Source organism: Nipponia nippon, unplaced genomic scaffold (genome assembly GCF_047370975.1).
Source record: "Nipponia nippon isolate SJK-2023a ecotype South Korea unplaced genomic scaffold, ASM4737097v1 scaffold_11, whole genome shotgun sequence".
Classification (NCBI taxonomy): domain Eukaryota; kingdom Metazoa; phylum Chordata; class Aves; order Pelecaniformes; family Threskiornithidae; genus Nipponia; species Nipponia nippon.
Genome location: NW_028262302.1, coordinates 19,636,453 through 19,660,588, shown reverse-complemented (window position 1 = coordinate 19,660,588; position 24,136 = coordinate 19,636,453). Strand labels below are relative to the sequence as shown.

The 24,136-nt window shown below is 37.4% G+C and overlaps 1 protein-coding gene across 17 annotated transcripts in view; it reads right to left on the bottom strand.

Moving 5' to 3' along the window:
• Positions 1-24,136, bottom strand: part of TECPR2 (tectonin beta-propeller repeat containing 2) — a 61,403-nt gene that overhangs the window by 36,933 nt on the left and 334 nt on the right. For 9 of the 17 annotated variants that reach the window (XR_015702326.1, XR_015702330.1, XR_015702327.1 and 6 more), the window contains 15 exons: positions 19,361-19,645; positions 19,119-19,247; positions 18,567-18,698; positions 17,486-17,643; positions 16,034-16,346; positions 15,100-15,232; positions 13,239-13,709; positions 11,561-12,555; positions 9,872-10,055; positions 7,767-7,940; positions 5,346-5,526; positions 3,905-4,046; positions 2,336-2,576; positions 1,449-1,538; positions 405-638 (listed from right to left, as the gene is read on the bottom strand). Coding sequence is in view for 9 of the 17 variants with exons in the window: in XM_087747722.1 (XP_087603848.1) it covers positions 405-638; positions 1,449-1,538; positions 2,336-2,576; positions 3,905-4,046; positions 5,346-5,526; positions 7,767-7,940; positions 9,872-10,055; positions 11,561-12,555; positions 13,239-13,709; positions 15,100-15,232; positions 16,034-16,346; positions 17,486-17,643; positions 18,567-18,698; positions 19,119-19,247; positions 19,361-19,594 (3,811 nt within the window). In the remaining 8 variants the exon portion in view is untranslated. Of the gene's footprint in view, positions 1-404; positions 639-1,448; positions 1,539-2,335; positions 2,577-3,904; positions 4,047-5,345; positions 5,527-7,766; positions 7,941-9,871; positions 10,056-11,560; positions 12,556-13,238; positions 13,710-15,099; positions 15,233-16,033; positions 16,347-17,485; positions 17,644-18,566; positions 18,699-19,118; positions 19,248-19,360; positions 19,646-23,611; positions 23,703-23,757; positions 23,776-23,817; positions 23,954-24,136 lie in introns of those variants that run through there. The other 8 variants (XM_087747728.1, XM_087747729.1, XM_087747730.1 and 5 more) reach the window with 5 other exon arrangements.

The following is a 24,136-nucleotide window of genomic DNA, read 5'->3' as shown; positions in this document are numbered from 1 at the left end:
AAAATTCAGGGCCTTGTGTACAGAACTGCCCAGGATCACGCGATTATAGTTACACTGTAGTACAGGAACCAGACTAGTTGAAGCTACTGGTACACCTGCACAGCACTGTGTCAGCCTGAGTCGTCTCAGCCTGACAAACTGTAAGAAGCACATCCACATATAAAGTATCTTGCAGACAGTAAACATGCTGTCTCCAGCAAAAGGCTAAATGAAACATTCTTTGAAAGCCATAGTTGTTTCTGATGTTTTACAGTCCTCTGCTATGAGGCCCATTACTGTACGGTACTATTTAAACCAGTAAATATAATATTCCATATCAGTAAATCAAGAGATACTTCTGAAGGAAAATATTGACTGTCTGCTAAGAGAGTTAAGAGATAGTCTACTCAATAAAAATGTCATACCTAGTTGAGAGAGATCCAGTTTTGTCCAATGCATCCCTGTTGGACAGCTGGATGAAAGCGTTCTGATAAATATCTGCCCAAGACTATCCAAACCCCAAATGGCATCCTGGCAGGCAGAGTAGTGCACCATTTCAGTGTCTGGTGGCAGCTGCACCGTAGAAGGACGAAACTGAGGATTCTGATCACTGACACAAAACAGATCCTTGTTGCTTTGGCACAGCCACAGAAAGCTTCCTATTGAAAGGACATTTCTGTTATTAAAATCATTCCTAATCCACTCTGAGAAAGCTTACACATCTGCTTCTTCTGAAAAAACGATCAGTATATTTGAAGACAAAACTAAAGCTTCTTGGCTATGTTCATAGGGTAAGATTTTGAAGCACAAATACACATCCCAAGCCCTTATTTAGGCACCTAAATACTCCCTTTCTCAAATCAAGTAAGTAGTAAGTGACCTCATTTGAAGAAACTAAGAGAGAGAAGACATATATAACATTCTCTCTTCTTTATCCTTGATAATTGCCTTTGAAAAACAGCATTCCTTTTCAGCTCTAAATCACACATTTTTGCCAATAAAGCTAGTGTACTTAGATAACGCAATTGCTAACTATTGTAACTAGCAGTTGAATTCCTTAGCGTGGTCGCACCTTTACCGAAAAAATGTGCAAATTTGCTGCAATTACTACACTGACAGAAGTACTTGGTTAGTATAGGCATTCCAGCAAAGCATACTCTAAGATTTCGTATTACAAATCCTAGCAATTCATGCTGCGGCAATTTAGGAAGTTACTGCTCCTGAAGAATTACCCGTTTCTCTGTTGGATGCCACCCCACACCAAAGGTGGCAAAGTGAATTATATGCCTTTTATTTACCTCCAGTATTTTTACAGACGTGTTTCCACCTTACTTCAAATATTTTAGATCCTTGTATAGAGAAAAGGCACTCAAAATCTGAAGTAATTCAGGATATTTAATTACTTACACCATCAATTCCACTCTATTTATAAAACAGATATTATATGCCTGCACTGTTGATTGACAAACCTTCTTTAGATGAAGCTGTGGAAGCCAACACGAAAATCCATTTTGTGGCAGAAGCAGTACCACGAGGCACAATATTATTCCAGTAAGTGCCTTGAAAGAAAGAACAGAGGGGTATTAGTATGAAACTTAATTTTCTATTAAAATTTGTTATTATTTAAAATGTTACCATTTTAAAGAAATTCTATTGCAATCAATTATTAAGTATCTTCTAGACAAGATTTTCTATGTAAATCCTTCAATAAACTATTGCGGGGGGGAGAAAACCTCCTCCTGGCACACACGTACACGTATGTACACACACACACAGAGAAAATGGGTAATGCAGAAAAGGGGGAAAAGGAGAAGATTAATGGTCTTCAACAGGAGACACATTTGGTGACGAAGTTAAACAGACAATGTTCTAGGTCTATTCTTAGTGTTTACCTGATCAAAGAAATGTACTAAATCAAAATTCTATTTTGAGAAATATAGCAAGAAAAATAAATAAAGCAGTTCCTCTATTATCACTGTAAAATCATAACATTACTGTTTTGCATAGTCACACTGATCATGAAATAGACTCCACTGTGCTAGATATAACAGGTACAATAGCTTAAGATTGCCTTCTCACCCCAGAGAAGAGACAAGCGTAAGTACTAAAAGGAGTAACATGCACAGTTCACTTGTGGAGAATGGTTTTCCATGAAAAATATTTCCCTTTAAATGGGAAAGTATTTAAGACCAAATGCTAAGGAATCATTTCATTTAATTTTTAAACATGAAACTGTTCGTTAAAGCTGCCCTGACTCACCATGTATAAGTTTTGTGGTGACTACTAACTGTAGTTAATTACTTTCTCCTATTTAATTTTCTTAACTTAAAAATATCGGATATAGAAGCACACTAACCTATTAAGTTTCCCTTTGCCACATGAAATTCATTTTTGCCTGAAGAGATCCAGACTCCGCTGCCATTAACTCCAAGGAGGCTGGGTTGACACTGAAGCTGCTGTGACCAAAATGCCATTCGAAGTTTATCAGCTACCTTCTCCACAGGTGCCTGAGCTGCTGTTGCCACTGTATGAGTTGCCTGGATTATCGTCTGGAACAGGCTGCACTGATCAAACACTACATAATCAGTGATGCTTACCTGGAAAGAAAAAAAGCATTCTTGATAATTAGTTAAGCTTTTGAGTGAACTGCAGAATCTTTCATCAGAAGCTTTTTTTGTGTGTGCGTGCTTTATGTACAGGAAATCTATCAAGAGTTTAGAAACCTTCAAAGTGTAGGAAGGCAAAAATAAAAATGGTACAGTAAGAGTCTTGATAATAAACCAGAATCAATATTAAACATCAGCTTACAGCTCCCTCCTACCCAACAATCCACTTTGAATTCTGCATTTTAAGAAAGCCCTTCATTTTGGACTGACTCTTCTCTCTCCCCCTAAAAACACGTTGAACTCTTCAAACTAAGAGGTGAATTTTCAGTTTCCCAAAGGAAGAGAGAAACTTGCATAGTGTAGCAATTTACATCACATCGCAAAAACTTGTACGTAATACTCCTTCACAACACAACCTCATGGGCATTTTAATTCATAAGGCAGGACAAGGTCTAAATAAGCAATTGCCCAAGTTCTGTCATGGACAACTAGGTTGGCAACACTCTGGGATACTCCTAGAAAGGAAGCAAATACTTAAGAGCACAAAAACAAAAGCCGTTTGCCAATAACCTCAAAGCCAAGCTATTCACGACACCCATATGCAAGAAGAGGTTATATATGCACATAAACTGAAATTCTTTTAAGTTAGGTAGACATGTAGACAAACAAATCTTCTGTATAACTGCTTTGTACCCCCTTCTCCCCCACACCTATCTCTGTGGAAAATAAGAAAAGCTGGGGAAAACAAAGAGTCAGGAATTCTAAATCAGTATCAGGGAGTACTTGCAGTAGCTTTGTTTTTGCCCATATGACCTGCGACTGAAGCAGGCAGCCTCATGTGGTTTGAAGAAACCTCAACTGAATGAAAAAATGCGTAAAAAAAAAAGCATCTTTGCAAGGCTACTTATTATTTATTTCATCTAGCTAAGGAAAAGGATGGGTACTGGAAGACAAGAGACTGCATCCAGCAGTCAGACTTGAACACTCTGCCTAAACAGGATGTCCTATTGCCACCGTTAAGATACCAAGCTACATGCACCATTGATATGACCTGGTAGAGCATTTCTTGTGTTCTTGAAAACTGCTGTGACGCTGCTCTGGATGACCATGGGATTTTTTTTTTTTTCCCCCTTTTTTACGGCAGACATAAAAAGGGATTTCAGCCATAGCCACACTGCGGTTTTAGTATATTGAATGAAGAGTGCTACAATATATCAAACAATTCATTGAATTTTATCTTAGAATCTCACAGGGAAACAATGCAAATAATAAACCCAAGGTAAAAGACTAAACTGAAAGCAAAATTAAAAAATGCCTACTTGCCACCAATGGTTATCATCTCCTTGTGGTTTCTTTGAAACTATACCAGTTCTGAACCACAGATTTCCATGGATATCCAAAGCCCATAATGTCTGCTGATCTCCAAGCGTTATGCACACTGGTTCCAAAGCTTGCATTTCACTGGAAATGCAAACAAGTAAAAAAATTAAAAACCTTACTTCAGATTTATGCTGACGGTATTTTAAGGAAGCTGTTATAATGCTAACAGCAGTTCAAAATGATCGAACTCAGTGTGGCCAAGCTCAAAAACACATTTGATTTCAAATTCTCACAGTTATTTAGTAATTCAAATTTTATTAGTTTGCATAAAAGTAAAAACCATTCAACAACAAAAAATAAACTTCAAAGATCACTCGAGCTTTGAAACTTGGATACATAACAATAAAACTAAACAAAAACAAATTTGTTCAGTAAATAAGAAACAAAGAGCTGTGTTCTTTAAGTTTTTGATAAAGCAGCTTCATAAATGTATCTCCTCCAACTTCCTTGACCTATTCTGAGAACAATACTATCAGTTCAGGGACCATAAACGAGTTGCTTTCTGCAACTTTAATAGAAAGCCCAAGAACATTAAGTGTACCCAAGGCGTAGGTCAAACAGATATTTTCATTAAATAAACTAATTAAAGTGCATGCAAATTTCAGATTTGAACAAGACACTGAATGTTTCCTTAGAATTTTCAAGACCCAAATACCAGGCTGGGAGGTAACACAAGTTAAAGCTTCACAACAGGATAGTCAGTAGAAGATAAAATCATATGATGACAAGAACTGGAATTTCTTCCTATACTTGCTTCAGGCTGATGTCACAAGAGAGACTATATTCTAGATTCTCAAAGACAGCAGTAAACTCTCAGTGCTTTTAACTTTACCACAAACTCACTACCGTGAGCATAGGATCAACTACAATGCTAAATACCAATTATCCAGAATATTTGTAAAAATCTGCGACTGGGAAGTGGAAAAGTATTATCAAGCTGTATGGATGACCAAGAAAATGCTGAGATTTAATCTCAGAAAAAATTCACTCAAATATCTGGAGAGCTCATTAAAGCCATTATGGCACAGATTAAAGAAACAGTATTTAATCAAAAAAGTCATATTGACAGACATTATAAAGATCTTTTTAAAACTGTTCTCACTTTCTTAAACTCGCTTTAACTGTGTTACCACTTCTGTTTACGGCAATTTCTTTCATTACATAGCAGTCATTCATCAGACAGAAAAACACCAGTTACTCTGAATATGTCTGGACAAAGGCTAAAGGACATACGTGTATATACACGTGCACACACACACACATATATATGTATACACATGAGTTCAGGTAACACTTTTTCAAACATCAAGGAGCTCCAGCACTGAAAACAATTATTTGTGTCGTTCTGGTTATGATGCCATCCCACCACAGTGTCATTACCTGACAATATCACTCTTCCATTGTTCTCCTTCAGGACAAAAGCTGCGTACTCCCTCCCGGTATAGCAGGGCCCGCTGCTCACTCAGTGCCCACACAACATTATTTCTGGATGTAACCTGCGACAGTGGATAAGGGCAGTCAACCTTTACTGCTCGGGCACAAGGACGATCCACACTCAGGCCTAGAAATCAAAAAAGGAGGATTGCTTTACAAACTTTGGGTTTTTCTGCAACTAAAAGAAAAGAGACAAAGCTACCCAACAAAAGAAAATGAGGAGGGCAATATCCCTGACATGCTAACGCTTTTAATTTGATCACTATTTCATTGATTGACTGTTTTTTCTATAAACTATTAATCATTTCCTCTAATATAGCTGAATTTATATTTTAAGAAATAAAACACTGTATATCCTTCAACACCCTGCAGAGCGCAGAAGTCCTGTCCTGCAATTTCTGTTCCTTTTCTCCCTCTAGTGTCAATATAAGGAATCTCCATTTATAAAACCTGTATTAGACTTGGCAGAAGCATCAAAGAAAAAGGCAGTAATGGAAGAACTTTTGCCTAAAACATGCCAGGGAGAGAGGCAACGCGATCTGAATGGTGGCATCACAGCAATTACAAAAGAGCATTCCACAGTGTGTAGTACTGAAAGAAGGAGACAGGTTCTGGTAGATTTACAGGTAGTTTGCACACATTTATACATATAATCTAGAGGAATACATCTTCTTCATAGTTACACTGAAGCTTGATTTGCATGGCTGCATGTGAAACACCTCAAGAGACATACTTTTGCTTAATCTTCTCATGCTGCCAAAGCAAGTATGAACAGGCTCATCTGTATGATATTCTAAAATAACAGGAAGAATGCTCATTTCCAAACCTCTGAGCACACACTTTTGTTATAGAAGTTAGGACAGTGGATAGAATGAAAAGATACTGGCTAAACAACTATCACTGGTTGCCTCCCATTAACAAGACAGATGTACTGAGAATTTATTTTTGGCATCACAAACAAATTTAGAAGCCTAAGAACAGCAGAACGTAAGCTGATGTAATCAAACCAATCTCTCACAGGGAAGAAAAATATTGTTTCAAACCTCCACAGAACCCTGTGTGCTTGGCATCAAAAGTTCACCCTTTATCACCACTATCCGTGCTTGTTGGCAATATGCATGTGACTGTGGGCAAGCCACTTGATTTCTCTGTAACTACTACACTTAATTAAAAGAAAATAATTTACAAGTAGAGTATCTTTGAAACAATGCTGTGTATTTAAACAGTTTTCTTAATCACAAAGAACTTCTATATTGTGCTACAGCAATTAAATCTGCAAGAGAAATTAGGAGAGTACCAGAATTAAATGGAAGATAAATAAGAATTTTGATAGCCGTTCTGAAATATTGTCCTGCTTTAGTGTGTCTTAGCATTTCCCCCTTACCCAGTCCTCCTCTTACTTCTCCAGTAATTCCTTCATCATGTTATTTGTCATTTTTCCTTACCAACTCAACTCTCTGTGCAAAGCCCGCATGCCCAAGAGTCCTTGATACTCTTCTCCCTTAACTCTAAAACTTGGAGCTCCATCCTTCATCCTAGCTCCTTGTATTTAGCCTGAATATTGTTTGCATAACACCTTCCAAATGCATCCTCTTCTGTTCATTGAAGCGGATAAAACTAAGGCCATGACTTCAAAGTTGCCACTGCACTATCCCTTTTTCTGATTCTTGCCTCATTCACATCCAGTGAGAAGGCAGCTGTAAAGATTGCTGCTGCACAGCCCATTCCATTGCTCTCCTGACTTTGCTTTCTCTATCACATAAAATACATACCACTCGCCTATACTTCCAAAGCACTTTATGATCGTCTGTCTCAGAATACCCTCCTTTCATTATCAAGTGGTAACTTACTTCCAACAGACATGTGCTTTTCAAAACACACAGCCTCTACTTTCCCCTACTCTGCCGCCGTACCTGACTTTCCTCTGAACAGCCACACGCTATCTCACTGCCTTTCAAGGTTCTTCTTAAAACTTTGTTAAAATCCTTAAAGCAAGAAAAGAAAACCCGCTTAAAGCCCAGTTGTTTCAGTGCACCAGACCACTTTCAAGGCAAAGATATTATTTCAATATTTTCTGCAATCCTTTCCATTTACCTGCATCCATCCCATATCCTTCCCGTGTCATAAATTCTCTATACTGTATGTACTCCACTTGACAAACTAAAAAAGTGGCCATGAACTGGCTTTTCCAGTCTCCTAATTACACAGAATCTCACAACTGTTTCCAACCATTTCTCAAGATAAAAAGGTTTCCTTGTGTCCTGGCTGTGGATAACAGTTTAAAACAAATTGTGATGATACTATAAACTTGAACTCTAATAATCTTAGCCTGCAAAATTTCAAAGAGCCTGCAATTAATTCAGGTACCTGTTTGCAGATACAGATCTCCATTTGTTCTGATAATCCAGGCGGTGTCATCACTTAAAGCTACAAATACAGCCTGGGGTAAAGCCTCATACCAGTGGCGTTTTCCTTTTATAGTTACTTTTCCACAAGCAAATGCTTTGTTAGTCTTCTGTTCAATCTTCCAGAGAAGAGCCCCTGTATGAGGAGTTAAGAGAGAACATAATATCACTTAGTAATTACTGTAGCAGAGACAGCTGACTTGCCCTACCTACACCTAAATGTGAGGGGAAAGGCAAACCCGTAGCATTAAACAAAAATGCAAGATTTAAAAACGCTTATAAGTTTTTTTTAAAAAGCAAAACCAGAACAGTGGCCAACTTCTCTAGGAACTGCTGAAATGCATTTACCGTTAGAGTATGTGCAATTTTTAAATGTTCAAATGCAAGTCACTTCTCCTTAGTTGCACACTGAAAACTCACAAAACAAGTTCCAAGTCGGGGCCAAATAAGCCTACTATTAGGAGGCTGAAGTTCATGGTTTGCTTCTGTACTAGTTTGGTACATCCTCGGTACCAAAAGGAAAACGGTTTAATTATAATACTTTCATCTTTTACAAATACTAGTAGTAAAGCGTAACTTTTGTGGACCAGTCATGAGTGACAAACAGCTGAACAGGTGTGCTGTCCCACAGGGCAGTGGGCAGTGCTATTACCTGCTTGGTACATAGCATGTTGCGAGCAAAACTCAGAAACGCAACTGTACAAATACATCTTGAGAACTTTTTCCCTCACTCGAATTAGCAAGGACAACTCAGAAAAAGAAAACCGAATGGAATTCCAAACTTAACTGCTGATTGGCATCCATGGTGGCTCATACCAGAGCAGTACATTGTCACATTAACTTCCTTTGAATAATTCCACAAAGTCGCATTTGATTCCATTTTTATGTTTGTGGTTAACATGCTCTTGTGTTTACACATCCACGCGAAACTGTGGATGTTAGAAATTTGTATGGGTTCAATGAAAAAGTGGGTGAGTTCCTGGAATTGAGGGATAATAAATGCAGAGAAACAACCTTTTGCCCAGGAAATCTCTGAGTCACCAACAGTTGCAGTCTGAAACTACCAAGGGCAAACGTCTTGCATGCTAGCCCATTCCTTTTGCTTTTCTGCAGGCATCTGCTTTTGACCACTGTTAAGGACAAGATATTGAGTTGGATGAACCTATGATCTCACCTAGTACAACTACTCTTACATTTTTTTGTCCATAATAAAGCTCAGCTACAGATCAAATAGAACGACTTTCTTCTTAAAACAGACAGCAAATCTTCCCCTACAGAGAGAAGGGAAGATTGACACGTGCTTTTAGAGATGACAGGGGAAGAAAAGTAGTGGCAAGGCAGAAGACTAAGTAAAGAAAATGTCTGAAAAACTTGTATTTTCACACCAGTCCTGGAACAATCTGGAAGGCCAAAAGTGACACAAGTTTATAACCAAAACCTGTTTAATTTTAATCTAACATAATCCTCATTCCCAACCATCCAGAACAAACTCATATGCAAATGTACCAAAAATTAAAAAGTTTTTTCTTTAGTATTAAAAAAAAAAAAAATCAACAAACCAACCCATATACAAAACCAATTCTACATTTACAACAAAAAGAATTTTATATTTGGGAATCATAAGCAGTTCTATATCAAAAACCAAGGTTTTGTATAGACAAGGGCCTCTTCATTCATCTCCGCCTACCACTGAACTGCTACTTCTGAAGTTCACTTTAATCAGACAGCCGCATGTTGAAAACTTCCCAAAAATGCAATGTGAAACTGTTAGAAAGACAGCCACTTAAACTAGAACATGGGAACCCAAAGACACTACTTTTACATGAAACAAGTCCCAAACAACCAAGTTTCTGGAACTACCGTATTAAAAAAAAAAAAAAACAAACAATAAATTGCCTATGAGGAAATTATGTATGCACTGAACTGTATTTGTAATCTCAGAAAAATAACAAGCTTCACCTAATTAAACAATAGCCATTATTAAAAAAATAAGAAAAGCAAAGAAAACGCACAAGTCTACACAAGTTTTCTGTTTATGGGGTTACAGGGAAGCAGAAGCCAACCAACCTGAGGGGGAAACTGCCACCTGCTGCACACCGTCTTCAAACTTCTGCCACCGCAGCCCCGCTGCAGGAAGAGCGCTGCAGTACAGGCTGCCTCTGTAGTCCAGGCACCAAATATACTTTTCCGAGACGACCAGGCTCAGGATGCCGTAACCAGGGCCAGAGTATCCCATCCAGCTCTCTGCAAACTAAAAACTGTAGAGTCAGAACAGTGTCAGATGTCTTCAAACTGCGCAAGAAAATGGCTATATAAGCACAGCAGCTCCCATGTTTTAGTTTAAAAAAGCTAACCTTAAGGTTCTTAAGTACGTTAATCAATGAATAAATTTGCCTTGTGTAAAATAAAACCACATCTGTCCGTGTTCTCTAAAGATAGTACGCACTGTGAAATAAGACTGCTAGAACAAGTTTTAGCAGGGGGGAAAAAAAGAAAAGCAACCCCAAACACCAAACCCTCCACACTGTCATCTACCTCCAAAAAGTGGAAAATCTTCCCTTATTAATTAAAGATCACGTACTTAAAGGAATGCAGATGCAAAAAGGAATACATAAAAATATACTGTCTGTCTGTCCAGGACATTATTTATTATCTATGAAGTGATGAGCAAAGGGAACAAGATAGCTGGAGCGCAGAGACAGTTAAATAGCCAACTCCAATACTTTCTGTATGGTACAGAAGCCATGTATTGCAGAAATTTGGTTTACAGTCTGCTATCTTAAATTTTGATAGTTTGCATGATGTGACCCCAGGCACTGCATACATGACCTATAAGGTAAGCATGTCTGGAGCTTTACTAAACATTCCAGAGTGTAAGAATATCATAACCTGAAACTAAAAGTCTTCTACGCTCTGGGCTGCGGTTGTTACTAAATAGGACACCATTAACTTGTAACTCAACCTTTATCAACAAGTATTTGGTTGATCTCAATGCAACGCTGTTACAGATTTAAAAAAAAAAAAAAAAAACCAAACAAAAAAAACAACCAACCCAACCTAGAAGAACTGTATTTCATTCTTAAGACTTCTGCTAAAACTCCCAGTTATTTTGGCAATTTTGCAGATTTTACAATTAATTTTAGTACTTGTTTTCTATAGTCTATTTGAGAATTACTATTTCTGGAAATGTTCACCCACAAAATAACAATGAAGAAAAGAGGGATAACAGAAAAAGAAAAGACGTCAACATTTTAAATAGCACTAACTGTTGTCTAGGACACAAAGAAAGATTAATCCTTATTCTGAATATTTACAGGTAAAATGATCCTTAACCAGAGGCCAGCCACATGAGAGTCAGCATTAATTCCCCATGAAGTCAGTTGAAGTTGGGAACAGCATCGTGCAGAATTTGGGCTACTGGAGACCCAAACAAGGAGCAGCCTTTGAGCACAACTTGGTTTTACTGTTCACTCTTTAACGGATGGGGTTATGACAGCATTTTTGTTGAGTTGGGAATAATACAGCCAGTGCAGCTTCTTCACATTGTAAGCACACATCAACCATTCTGAAGTCTGATACATCACATTTCATAAGAGTTACAACACATATTGCTGTTTGGCTTTATGCTTTACTTGTTTACTCAAATCAAGTAAGAAAAAAAAATTGCTTTCCTAAAGAAGTAAAGGACAGCAATTACATGAATGTTTCTTTTGAAATGCTGCAATTAAGTATTTTAACTAAATCGAAAACATATACCTGATCAGATTTTAACAGCACCATTTCGTCTAGGCTTATCTTGGCCACATCCTGGGAACCAGGCCCAGCACCAACTTCAGGCATGCTAGTCTCCGAGGATGAATATGGTAATCCATGTCCATAAATATCCTCTTCATCACTTGAGGCAGATTTCTCAGTCTTACTTTCATGAGTGTCTGTTACCCATTCAGCAGTGCTAGTACTAGATTTAGCTTTGATTGCACTTTCAAAATTCCATCCAGAAATGGAAGTGTTATCTGAATAAACATCGTTGGAAATGTCAAAGTGGAGCACAGAAGGATCTGACAGAGCGCTGTGTATTAGAGAGAGCTGCTGTTGGTCCTCCCTACCAGTTTCATCACTCTCCTTCGGCGTCAGTGATGTCTGAACACCAAGTACACTGTCACATTCCAAAAACATTTGGTCTGGAAGGTCTGGCTCTTCAAAAGATTTTTCAGTGTCCTGCAGCTTCATTTTATCTAAATTTTCATCTATTTTACACAATGTAGGAAAATCCTGCTCCTCCTCTTGGCTCAGCTTTCCAAGACAGCATTCATTGCTTGCAAAAACCACACTACCATTATATTCACCATCAACACTGCTTGTCAAGTCTTCTGTGAGGATTACAGGAGAGACAGATGTCAAAGTATCTGTAACAGCTGAAGTACCCATGCCACTGTCACTGTTTGGAAGTTTCTGTAAATCAACCATATCTCCATTTTCTTCATTAATTAGTACAGTTGCAGACTCAGGAGACTGTAGGACACTGAAAGTTTCTGAACCATTATCTTCTTGCAAGATCGTATGGGACTCCACACTGAACACACTTTCCTGATCTGGAGATCCGGTACTCAAACGATCAATGCTGCCACTCATTAGGCTGGAAGTTATGGAAAAGGAGTCTGCATTCAATGAATGTGGACTATCACCAGAAAGCTGACGCTCATAAATTGGTGTACCTTCCAGAGAGGTGTAGTTTTTCCTGGTCCCACTTTCTGTTCTCACAAAACAAAACAAAACGCCAAAAAAAAAAAAAAGGAGGGGGGAATAATATTAATAAAATCTATTACATTTTGATGCAAAGTAAGAAATTAAAATATTTTTATCACTGGGGGAAGAACAGAGTTAAATCTAAATTTTCACATACTGGTTTTTTTCAACTTGAACACTAAATGATATATATAAAGCCAAAAAAGTCTTAATAGCAAAACATTTTAAAGTTGTAATACCAATATAGTAAACAATTAGAATAATCAAGTACTCATACTATTTTAACAAACTAAAAAGCATGGCTAAGAAAGACACTGTCAAATATTCTAAATACTATTAATAGATAATCGTATAGATTAATAGATATTACACAATTCCAACATAAAACTGGAAGCAGGTAACTGTATGTTACCATTAACCCATACATTAGAACCTTAAGCGTGTTTACATAAAGCAAAACAAAGTTAAAAGAATAAAACAAATATATCTAAAAAGACTTAATTTATCACTTTCAAAACAGGCTTTCATCTTAAACATAAATGACTCACCACAACCATGCAAATATCTCAAGAGCATGACAATATAATATAAACAAAGCATGTCAAACACACACACTCTCTTGTGTGAAACATCAAAAGTGACATGTTCTGATAATGAGCAGTAGCAGGGAAAGTTCTGCTAGACTTACCTTGTTTCTTCTTTTTTCTCTTTTTCACTTTAATTGGCTTTACAATGAGTTCTTGATCAAAATCTTCAGAGCTGATTGTGCTGAACCGTTGTGAAGAAAGCTGACCTTCTCTCTGAGCTTCTGAAAGTTGGTCTGCACATACCATAAAACTAGAGCCACTGTCCACAGAATTTACTGAGCTGCTCCTGCTTCTTGATTCACTTACTACAGAGCAGCCCCTTTTTCTTGTTTCACTGCTCAAGTCTCCCACTCGATCAAAACTTTTCTCCGATAGCACTGGAGTTTCCAGATCATCTTTCACTAAAGAATAAGAGTCATTTTTATCACCAGTAACTGAAGGGGAAGTAACCATTTTTTTATTTGTTTCCACTGAAGGGCTAGATGATGTGGATGCAATTACCGATAATGGGGTCAGCAATTTAGGACTCGTATCTGTTAAAGGATTCGTCAATTTTGAGTTCACATCTGAAACTGACCAAAAGAAAAATAAAAGTATAAATACTAGTGTGTCAAGTGAGTGGGAGCATAGTTCTTGGAGAGTATTGAAAGAAAACAAGCTTCATGCAATGGAAAAACATTCTATTTAAGTTCACAACATTTCAAATATATATATGCACATACACAATGTAAACTTCATGTAAGTATATCTATACGAAATCATTTTAGTAAAATCAATCCCCCAAAACCTGTATCAAACACGTATTAGCAAAATTCTGAACTTATGTTTATGTATGAGGAATGGTACAGGTCTTTTGCTTGGAAGACTCAACTGTATCACACCCCCTGTATCTTTGACTTCTTTATTCAAACATTCAGTATCTTGAAAAAAATCAAGGAAAATTTACCAGATAAACCACTGTGGTAATTAGAAGAAAATATACTTCAAGAAGGCTCCTTTCAAACTATACTTGGAAGTTAAGATTAAAATAAACACCCCCTAGAAGGTTGTGAGTAAAGAACTGCTTAAATGACTAAAGCTATTGCTAATATGCAATGATAAGAAAGTTAAGTTCTCTAGCATTCAGTGAGACTTCATAGCATATTTACTAGCGTTTTGCCAATACAAAGCTAAGATGGAGTATTTTAAATGCATCAGTAGTCCTTCTGCGAGTGTAATATGCTGGATAACGATGTTTACAATCTTTATGATTGAGAAATCAGCTAGCACCATCATTAAGGAAGTATTATTAATTCCTTTTAGAGAGTCCTAGTAACATAGATGTTGAACTCGGATGGCAACAAATAAGAAAAAAACCTCTCTAACTCCTTTTGGAATTTTAGTGAGTATTCTTTGGTTTTTTTGACAGTTCTTTCTTTTCATTGCTAGGAAGGCTGAGATCTCCTCTAGAATGTGGGTGGTGACAGGTGGCACAGAATCAACATATTCAGATATCTCCAACCCAGACAATTGAGATTGATCAGTAGAGAACCAGGATCAGGAATCCAGATTGCTTCAGCATCATGGTTTAGAATAAGGTCTCAAATGCACAGATTAGAAATGCCTGGCTAGGATAATGCTGATCCACTCTCAAACAAAGGGAACCATAATTCATTTCTTAATGCCCTCACTCTCACTGCAGACAAAACAGAAGCTCAGATGAGCAGATAAATGAGATCTCTCTATATAATCTGTAGAAACAGATAAGTAACTCTACAGAACCTGGTAGGTTTTTGCAATAACCTGAAGGTTTTTGTGTGGCATTTGGTTTGGGTTTTCAAGAGTTTTTTTAATTTGGGTTTTTTTGGGGGGTTTTTTGTTGTTTGGGTTTTTTTGGGTTGGTTTTTTTTTTTTTTAATATTAAAAAAGTAAAATAGGCACCATGTTCCATGAGGTACAAACCATAGTTTAATTTATACAAACCTATTGATGACAGTCCTTCAGGTCTACTTGAAATTCTTATTATGTCTCTATCTCCCTTTAGGAGAAAAATCTCATTGTTGGTACAAGACACAGATACAATATCACCATATCCTTCCAAGCCACCAATCAAAGCCTATAAAGAGTCAACACAGAAAGAAATAATTGGCATCAGATTAACACACTGTTTGGACAAAATGCTGCTCTTAACAAAAAGTGTTCACTGGAATTTAATCAAGATATATTGTTACAGAGTAAAGATTTTATCAAAAAGAAAGGAAAAAAAAAAAAGAAACAGGAAAGCACCCTTTAATCATGACATAGCTCATTTTTATCCTAATTTTAATTCCATAGATCTGTTCGCTTTCTCTGTCCAAACTAGCAGCAACAATATAACAACTTAAACAATATGCAATTTGATGGTAGAAAAGAGCCACAGTACAAATGTTTAATACCATTTAGACAAAGATATTAACTTGTATACACTTTCATACACATTTTTAAGGTGACAAAAGCTAACAGCTCACTCTATACCAAATAAAATGTAATACTTGTTTTTTTGCAGACACCAACAGTAGTAGAAGGGAAAGAATAAATAGTTCCAGGCACATTTTAGAGGCCTAAAACTTCTTTTTGCATTAAATTACTACATTTTAGATTTATATAAGCTTTGCTAAATATCAGAATTGCTTATGATGTTAACACCTGGACTGAAAGCCTTCAATATATGTAATTTTTATATATAATATATCGAGCTAGTTTGTGAGTGTATCATTGCAATGACAACTTGAAGAGAGAGAGAATAAAGTTTTCTTTGTTAGGTTTAAATATAGATTTAAATCATAGAAGCGTAATGGATAACACAAAGAAAGACTCACAGCATAGCATGAACAAAAACAAGTGAAAAACAAAATATGCACCCGCAAGATTTATCTACCTGGTTCACAGTGTCTAGTAAGTAGATGCTGTATTCGTTCCAGGTCAGCACCCATCCTTCTCGGAAAAAGCATGAAACAAGCCCAAGGTGTTTCTCTGGGGAGCTGTAACTTCCTCTGTCAGGTGGTTCCAAACGAGGATACAGTTCAAAAGTTTTTATTCCTCCAGCAAATATATCTTTCAATATGAATGTGGCCTGAACAGTTCCGTGAACATCAGACTTCCAGAGACGAAGCCCAGGTCTGGCAGCAAATAGCGTCAGGTCACTCTGTTTACATAGGCCAGGTATAAAACATGCTCCAAATTTGCCAGTGCTAAAATACAAAAGAAGAATTTATTTTAAAAGCTATATACTCAACTTAGAAACAATTTTTAAAACTAATGGCACAAATTTACAACTGCAAATTATAAAAAAATTTAAGTTTTGTTCTTTGATTAAAGTATTCAGCCAAATGTCCGAAGTACAAATTTGGTTACAGTAAGACAAGAATAGTGCTGCTAAGTAACAACAGTTTTCGCTCAGCTTTAGATGTCAGACACTACATTTATTAGGCAAGTTAAATGACTCCTCCTAATAAGCTTCATAGCCTAACAGTACTCTCTGTCCACCTCAGAAAGATCCTGCTATGCAGTCATCCTTCTCCCAGAATTAATAAAGAACAAGTAAAACACTACAAACTAATGCTAAGAAACTGACAACCTCTGCTTGCAAGCAGCAAGGAACAGACCTTAGCTGTTAAAATCTTCATCTCTCATGCATAAAAACACCATTACTATGACCCAAGCAATCCCCTTGTTTCTAAGATGGTCCTTTGTATTCCTCTTACTATTCATAGCCCTGAAAGATACGTTATAAATCTTCTTTCAAGAGTCAATTTCCTCTACTTCCAGATATGGTCAGTCATGCTGTTCTAAGACTGGGTTCCCTATTCCTTCATATCTGAGCGAGATTACACAACAGAAGATACCAGAAGGTCATACAAGAAGTTCCAAACCTTCAAGTCAACTTTAAGTGCTTCCTATACATTTTCTCTTTTAATTCACTTCAGTGTATAAGAAAAATTGGGATGCTGACTTGCTTTTTGCATCAGATATTACATTACCCATTAGATGGACCTGATTACAACACTCGCTCACATCAAGTCTCAGTAAACCAAGAGGGACTGCAGAGGAAGTTTGGCAGTAACTTTGGTTTAAACAATGAGAAAACACCTTAAATATTTTTGCATAATAGTGTCCTGAAAATATGATTGTAACATATTTGCAACCATGTACTTTCTAAGTAGGTAGAATTGTCATTTCATGTTTGAGCACACATAGCTAGTGTAACTAACTTTTTATGAGAGGACTGCTGTGTTGTATTAATTTCAATGCTTAGATCACTCTTTCTGTAATCCACTCTGAAAAGCTAGAATTAATAGATGTGCCTGCATCAAGATTTTATGAGGGTTACTTTTTTCTGGGCTGTGTTCCAACTTGCTTGACAGATTTCTCTTCTGTGTAAAAAAGTAGAGTCCGTTGTAAAGTAGAGACAAGCAGCACTTTCTGGTTGTAATCCAACTGGACGATCGAAGATGGCTCTTCCAATACAAGGCTGGAGTTGCAAATACCCTTTTAAAGATACAGGCAATTAACAAAAGTAAACCTTTCTAAAAATACAAGGTAATAACTAACACTTCAAAGAAACTAATAAGCCCAAGAAAGAGAAAACAAATAAACAAACAAAACCTTTTGAACTACTGTTGCACGAAGTTCACTTAATGAATGTGGAGTTCCTTCATGCAGACAAGAGGGGAGTTAGATTGTGTGTACCACAGTGGCACACTATGAAATTCAATTTCTCTTGGAATATTAGCTAACACATTTCACTTGAAATCCACAGAAATTCTAGGGCACATTTTCTTCCTCCTTCTCCACTGGAGATGTTAAACCTTTCTGTCAAATCAAATGAGGGACAGTCATAGGTAAATCAGGATGGCTGTTTAAACTTTTGTCCCATATAGAAACTCAAGTTAGTATTTATTTTGTTGACGTCCCAGGCCTGTATGAATTAACAAGACATTAGCAAAATTCCATTTACTGGCAACATGCTAGTCACCCAGTAGAACCCAAATGTTAACTTTCATTCTACACTCTAGACTGAGACGCTAAACAATTCTGGAAAAAGTACTTTTTCAATATAGTGAATCAGCAATGTCACATCATTCAAAAGTACCCTTCCCAAACAAAACAGAAAGTACTAGCTGAAAGCTGAAGGAAGATACGATAGTTATTTCAGACAGAAATGTGATGAGAAGGATGACCACTGTTGTTTTTATGTATTATTTTTTAATAAACGTAAAACAGTTGTGAAGGATATCCAGTGGCTGTCTTGCTGGGTGTGCACACACTTGGCCAAGTGTACGCATACCAAGAAAGCAGTCCAACTCAATACATGATACTAAGCAATTAACTAACTGCTAAATATTTAAACACACAAGCATTCTTTCAGAAAATTGTAAATGGGAATTAAGGTGTCTATAATAAACGCTCACCTGGTCTAGGTCTAGGGCAGAGTAGACAATCTTCCCTTTGTCATCTCCAGAGAATAATTTCATTCCATTGGGACTCCAAGCTAAAGCTGTAATGCTACTTTTATGGATACCAGCAACGTCAAATCTCCGAAGCTGTGAAACAATACCAAAGCAATACAAGAATGAGGGGAAGAGAAAAATGGAGACACGAAGCCTATTCAGTGACTCTGACTGATAAATTGGAGATCAAGTACAAACATGCAGGTCATTCTGATTTTTATTTAGCACAAAAAACCGAAACAAACAATCAAAAAACCCACCACCAAATAGCTCAGCCAGTTGTTACAAATGAGGAATTTCTCAAAAGCATTTTTTATTAAGTATATCTTTTGTAATGAAAAGCATGCTGTAAGATTATTGCTTTTATAAGCTTAACATATGAAGCCTACGACATATTCACAGATATTTCATCAAGCAAAATTCTGTGTTTTTTACTATTATAAAGAATCACAGTAACACTCTACTAGGATTTGCCATATTAAACCTCACAGAAGTTTAGATGCAAAGATTTACCTGTTTGTTTCTTCCAGGTAATGAAGACACAAGCTGAAAAACTGCAACCCGACCTGAGGCTGTACCAACAGCAACCAGATCATCGAAACAACTCAACAGCTTTACAAAAGTAATAGATTCACACTTCCCCTGTTGAAACGAACCATACATAAAACTTGCAAAGTTAATGAGAGACAAACAGCAGCTCAATTCTGAGCAACTCAGCTTCATTAGAAGAGACAAGACTAAAAGTTAGTATTTACCTCAAAATTATATTTTTTCATCTGGTTTAAATGTCTGCAGTAGAGATAAAGCATTCCAATACTGCTCCCCACAGCAATGTAGTCTTCATTGGTATCAAGTGCTGTGAGGTATACCACAATAGAGCGAAACCCTTTTTGGACCTTTGTGGGAATGGCATTGAGAAGGTAATATAAGGGACAAAACTCCTTAAATATAACCGGTGAAGCCACAGATGCCATAGCAAGCATTGGCATCAGCAACTTTAAGGCTGAAATAAACACATCTACTTGACCACATAAGGAAATCTGAAAGACAAAAGCAAAAGACCTATCATTAGCTTCTTGGAAAGAGGAAATGGTTAACAGAAAGCCACCATTTAGCAAGTAAGGATGCAGAAATTCTTGAGTTCTATTTTGTATAAAGAAAAAGCAAGTTAAACTCTTCTGTAAGTCTGTAAATGTAAGTTATTCTTAGAATAACCTTTTTCTTAAGAATAAGCTTATTTCTTAGGTTCAGCCAATATCCAAGGATGTATGGTAACCACTAAATATGGAATAATCACTTTTTCTTGCAGCTGTGAGCTTGTCGAATTTGAGTTCAAATGCAGTATTTCTTCTCATCTGGCTAGTGAAAGAGCCGTAAGGGCTCTGACACTGAACAATCCATGCAGTATATTTCTTCATCTATCTGCAAACTCTACCCTCAATCCTCCCAGTGCTGAAAGCATGGGATATTCACTGTGTTAGACAGTGCTATAAGATCAAAGCATCAAACTAGTATTTATGCTCACCTCCTTAATGCCCCACACCCCAAGAAAAACATGGTTGAGAAACAATTCAGTTAGAGCTACATCTGCTATATAATCAAATAACAACCAAAAAATAAGAACAGTGTGGGAAGAAAGGGGCAATGCAAAAAGGCAACAAATCCCAGTTAGACAGACACAGGAAAATATCTATGTAGCAACGGAATTTAGAAAGATAAGGAGCAAACAGAAACAAGTACCATATGCCCATGTTTCCCTTTATGGTTAAGCAAATAATTTCATACTGATAAGCAACACCGTAAATACACTGAGGGGACAACTCCGGTATCTTTCTAAGAATAACTGAAACAAAGATTCTGTTTGCCGCCTTCAAGAAAAAAACGTAGGCAGAGCTCATCGCAGTAATAATGTACTGGGATCTTCAGAAAAAGATGATATGAGCATGACGTATGTAAAAATATTTTAAAAAATTAATTAAACCCAGTAATTTTTCTCTTCATGGTGTGACAGCCTTGACAAGAACATTTTGCAGCAGTAGCTATTCTCCTCATGGACGACTTTGGAACACAGAAAAGAAAAGAAACCTTCACTTCTTGAATTTTATTTTGCCACAAGCAAGTCTGATTAACAGAATGGTTTAGAATCTGCCAAAAATACCTGCAGTTTTCCAAGACAAGGATTTTGGATTTCTATAAGGAAGAGTTTTCTACCATTGTTTAAGCCCATAACATTGAAGATTTTATTAAGCCTCAGCAGTTATAACTTCCTTAGAGAAATAAAAAACAGAACTATGCCAATTGAAGTTAGAAACACTTCTGAATGCTCAAAATTATTCTGTAAAGTATTCCTACTGCAATTTGTGTGATATGTCCTATTGTGCCTAGTTTTATTTCTCTAAGGATGGAAAACGGTTTGGCAGCTTCACACATTGCTTACAGCGCATATCAACTAAATAAAAAAAAATATGGCTGCTCTAGTTTAATATCTCCATTACTGCAAAAAGCTCTGATGCCTCAATTTTCAAACTATTTCAGTTATTGTGCAAGACGATTCAGCACACTGGCTTTGGGCCCTGCAACACTTGCTGTCAACATACAATTCTACTAAATCCAAAGGGATTACTTGCATGACATTACCCATTCGAGCCCACGTTAGACAAGACCACAGGAATAAAGATTGGTTACTGGACCCATATTTTATCTGTGTTACAAAAACTGCCAGTAAATAAGCTAGCAGCAGTTATTAGATGTTCTTAATTGTGATAAATTTTACTGCTTGCTAGAGCTTAGAAATTAATTCCACTCTCCTCCAGTGTTTACTACCTGTCATGACACCTATTTCATTAAATATCACAACGATTAGCTGATTAACGTGTCCAAACTATTTTTGAATGAAGAATTCCTTTCAGAGTTGTTTACTAAGTTAACAGATAACCTCAGTGCATTGCCACTCTTCCAATATTTTCACAGACCATCTATTTCCTATCCTATATTTTAGGTCTCCTGCCCTTTCCTTCAGCATTTACTACCTTCTGTCTACAGTCAACTAAATAAAAAGAGAACCCACTGCTAAAGTCTCTTGTTTGCTGTTCCAAACATGCTTCTTTGCCAGTTTAGTAATATTACTAGCTGCTGGTCTTTTTTTCTTTCTTTCTTTCTTTCTTTTTTCTAATAAAATAAAATCCATTCTTTGTCCCGAGTCGCACATGTACAAATCTTCTTCTGTCTAATCTCAACTTCTATCACCCCCCAGCTACTGCCTCATGAATTTCACATATTTTGTTTTTTAAGTCCCCTTTGTCACTCTTACAATTCACATCTGTCATCCTCCCAAGCTGCTCTCGTAGCTGAAACCAGCTCACACTCCCCAGTTGCCAGAGGACCTTGCAAGTCCTCAAAATTCATTCTCTCTCTTAGTTTCCATCACTTATCCTTCCAGCTCAACTGAACTGTTAAAAACATAATAATTCATTACAAACTATGGAATTATGGAAATTTCTATTATCCAGAAAAAGACTACTACTCTTTCCTCTACAACAACCCTATCTGCAACCTGATGCATGTTTTGTTTTAATTTACAAAGAGAAAAAAAAGAGCGTTTGATAGGGGTTTCCCCCCCCTCATAGAAAACACTGGGAGGAATTATTTCTTGTCATATACTAAGTTAAATTAAAAAACCTGCTGTCAGGTTAGGGTTCTCACTCTTCATAAAATTTATATACAATCTTATTTCAATCTCTTCTGACGGCAAAGTTGTAAAAAAATGAAATTAAATTTTGTTCTCTATAACCCATTCACCCTGTACAATCAGAAAATGTATTAATAAACTATAATTTCTTGCTGTCATACACAAATTAGTTTCATCTTGAGTGGTTTACAGGCTAACAAAACACTTGCACTGCTTGTGTGAAAAACATATAACTGAAAGCTCAAATCATCACTTTACTAAAAATACTGCTAATTAAGTAATTTTATCTACACAAAGCAAATGTATAAAAGACTAGAGAATTGCAATGTGGCCTATATATTCAAAAACTCTGCACAAACACCACAAGTCCCTGCTTTTAAGCCTAAAGTCTTCAACATCCCCCTAATCACAGTCGTGTATCACATGTAGTCTCTTTCTCTTTATTAACAGCTTTAGGATTATATGTTATCTGTTTCTCCTACTTCATTAATCAAAGGCAAACAGTGGATATAATCTATTTTCTCAGACAGATTTTGGAACTGGACGCACATGTTCACTGCGTCAGCCACAGTTACTCAAAAGTACATAACAGCTGTATAGGGCAAATCAGCTTGTGCTAAGCAGCTACCCTGCAGCAGAGATAAAGCAGAGAAAAATACCTTATGTTGCACATCAAAAACAATCACCAGGCAAAGAGAGTCCTTCCTTCTCAACTCACAAAGTTCACAACAAGCTTTTAAATACTGCATTCAAGGCCATGTTTTGAAAAGCAAACTTTTTTAAATTTTCTCTCGTCTCAGAAACAGAAATAAGGATCAATGCTGCCTAACAGAGAGGCAACTAAAGCGAGAGATAATCCCATGGTTAAACAGATAGGCAGCGGCTAAAGGTTCAGTGCCAGGGTATGCCACAGATTGACTGCAGGAGACTAAAGCGGTCACTGCATTTCTCTGAGCCCAAGTGTCCTGTCTGTACAAGAGGGACAACTCCTCTGGGTTTTTTATTCTTTGGTATAAAAACTTTAAGCTCTTCAGAGTATGGACAAACTCATATATATGACCACAGCTAAACACAACAGTCTCTGATCTCAGCTAGATCCTGCCAATTAAAAAGAAAAGCCGTTTTATTTTCTAGTACTTTTCACATTTTTAGCCTAAGGAGCAGGCTACCTGACTGCTGCATCTCCAGAGCTTTTCAGAGCAAACAGCTGCCAAGCAGAGGGGAGAACACAAATTCACACGCCACTGAGAGGAGCGGCTCTGCCTTCGTGCACCCCCTGTGCAGGCAGAGGGCCAGCCAGCGCACAGGTCGCGATTACCTGATTAACACACCTGTCGCTCTACACGACTCATGAAATGGTGCATTTTTCGCTCAGAAGAGTTTCTTTTGAAGGAAAAAAAAAAAGAAAAAAACAAAAAACCAAAACCTAGGTGACAGAGACGGAAAGGAGAGAAAACAGAGCACCTGGGGTCACTGTGCACACAGGTTCGCCAAGGGGGGCAGTGGACACCAGGCTTTACTCACTCCGATGGCCTTGGGACACTCTGTTCCTCTAGGAAACCTTCCTTCCTTAAATGTATTTACATATTCTGGCAGATGTGTCAAACCGTTGCTTCCCAATAAGCTGCTTTATAGCGCTTGAGGGGTTGCAGCTCCTGACAGGGGAGGAAGAACACAGCCAGGGGCTCCCGGGGGGACAGCCGGCAACACCGCCTCGCCTCCCCGCTGGCTTTACCTCAGCTTATACCGTATTTACCGCCCAGACCCAGACCCCAGGCGGGCCGGGCCGGGGGCCGGCGAAGCCCCTCCAGCCGCTCCGCGGGCGCGTAACGGCCGCCTCGCC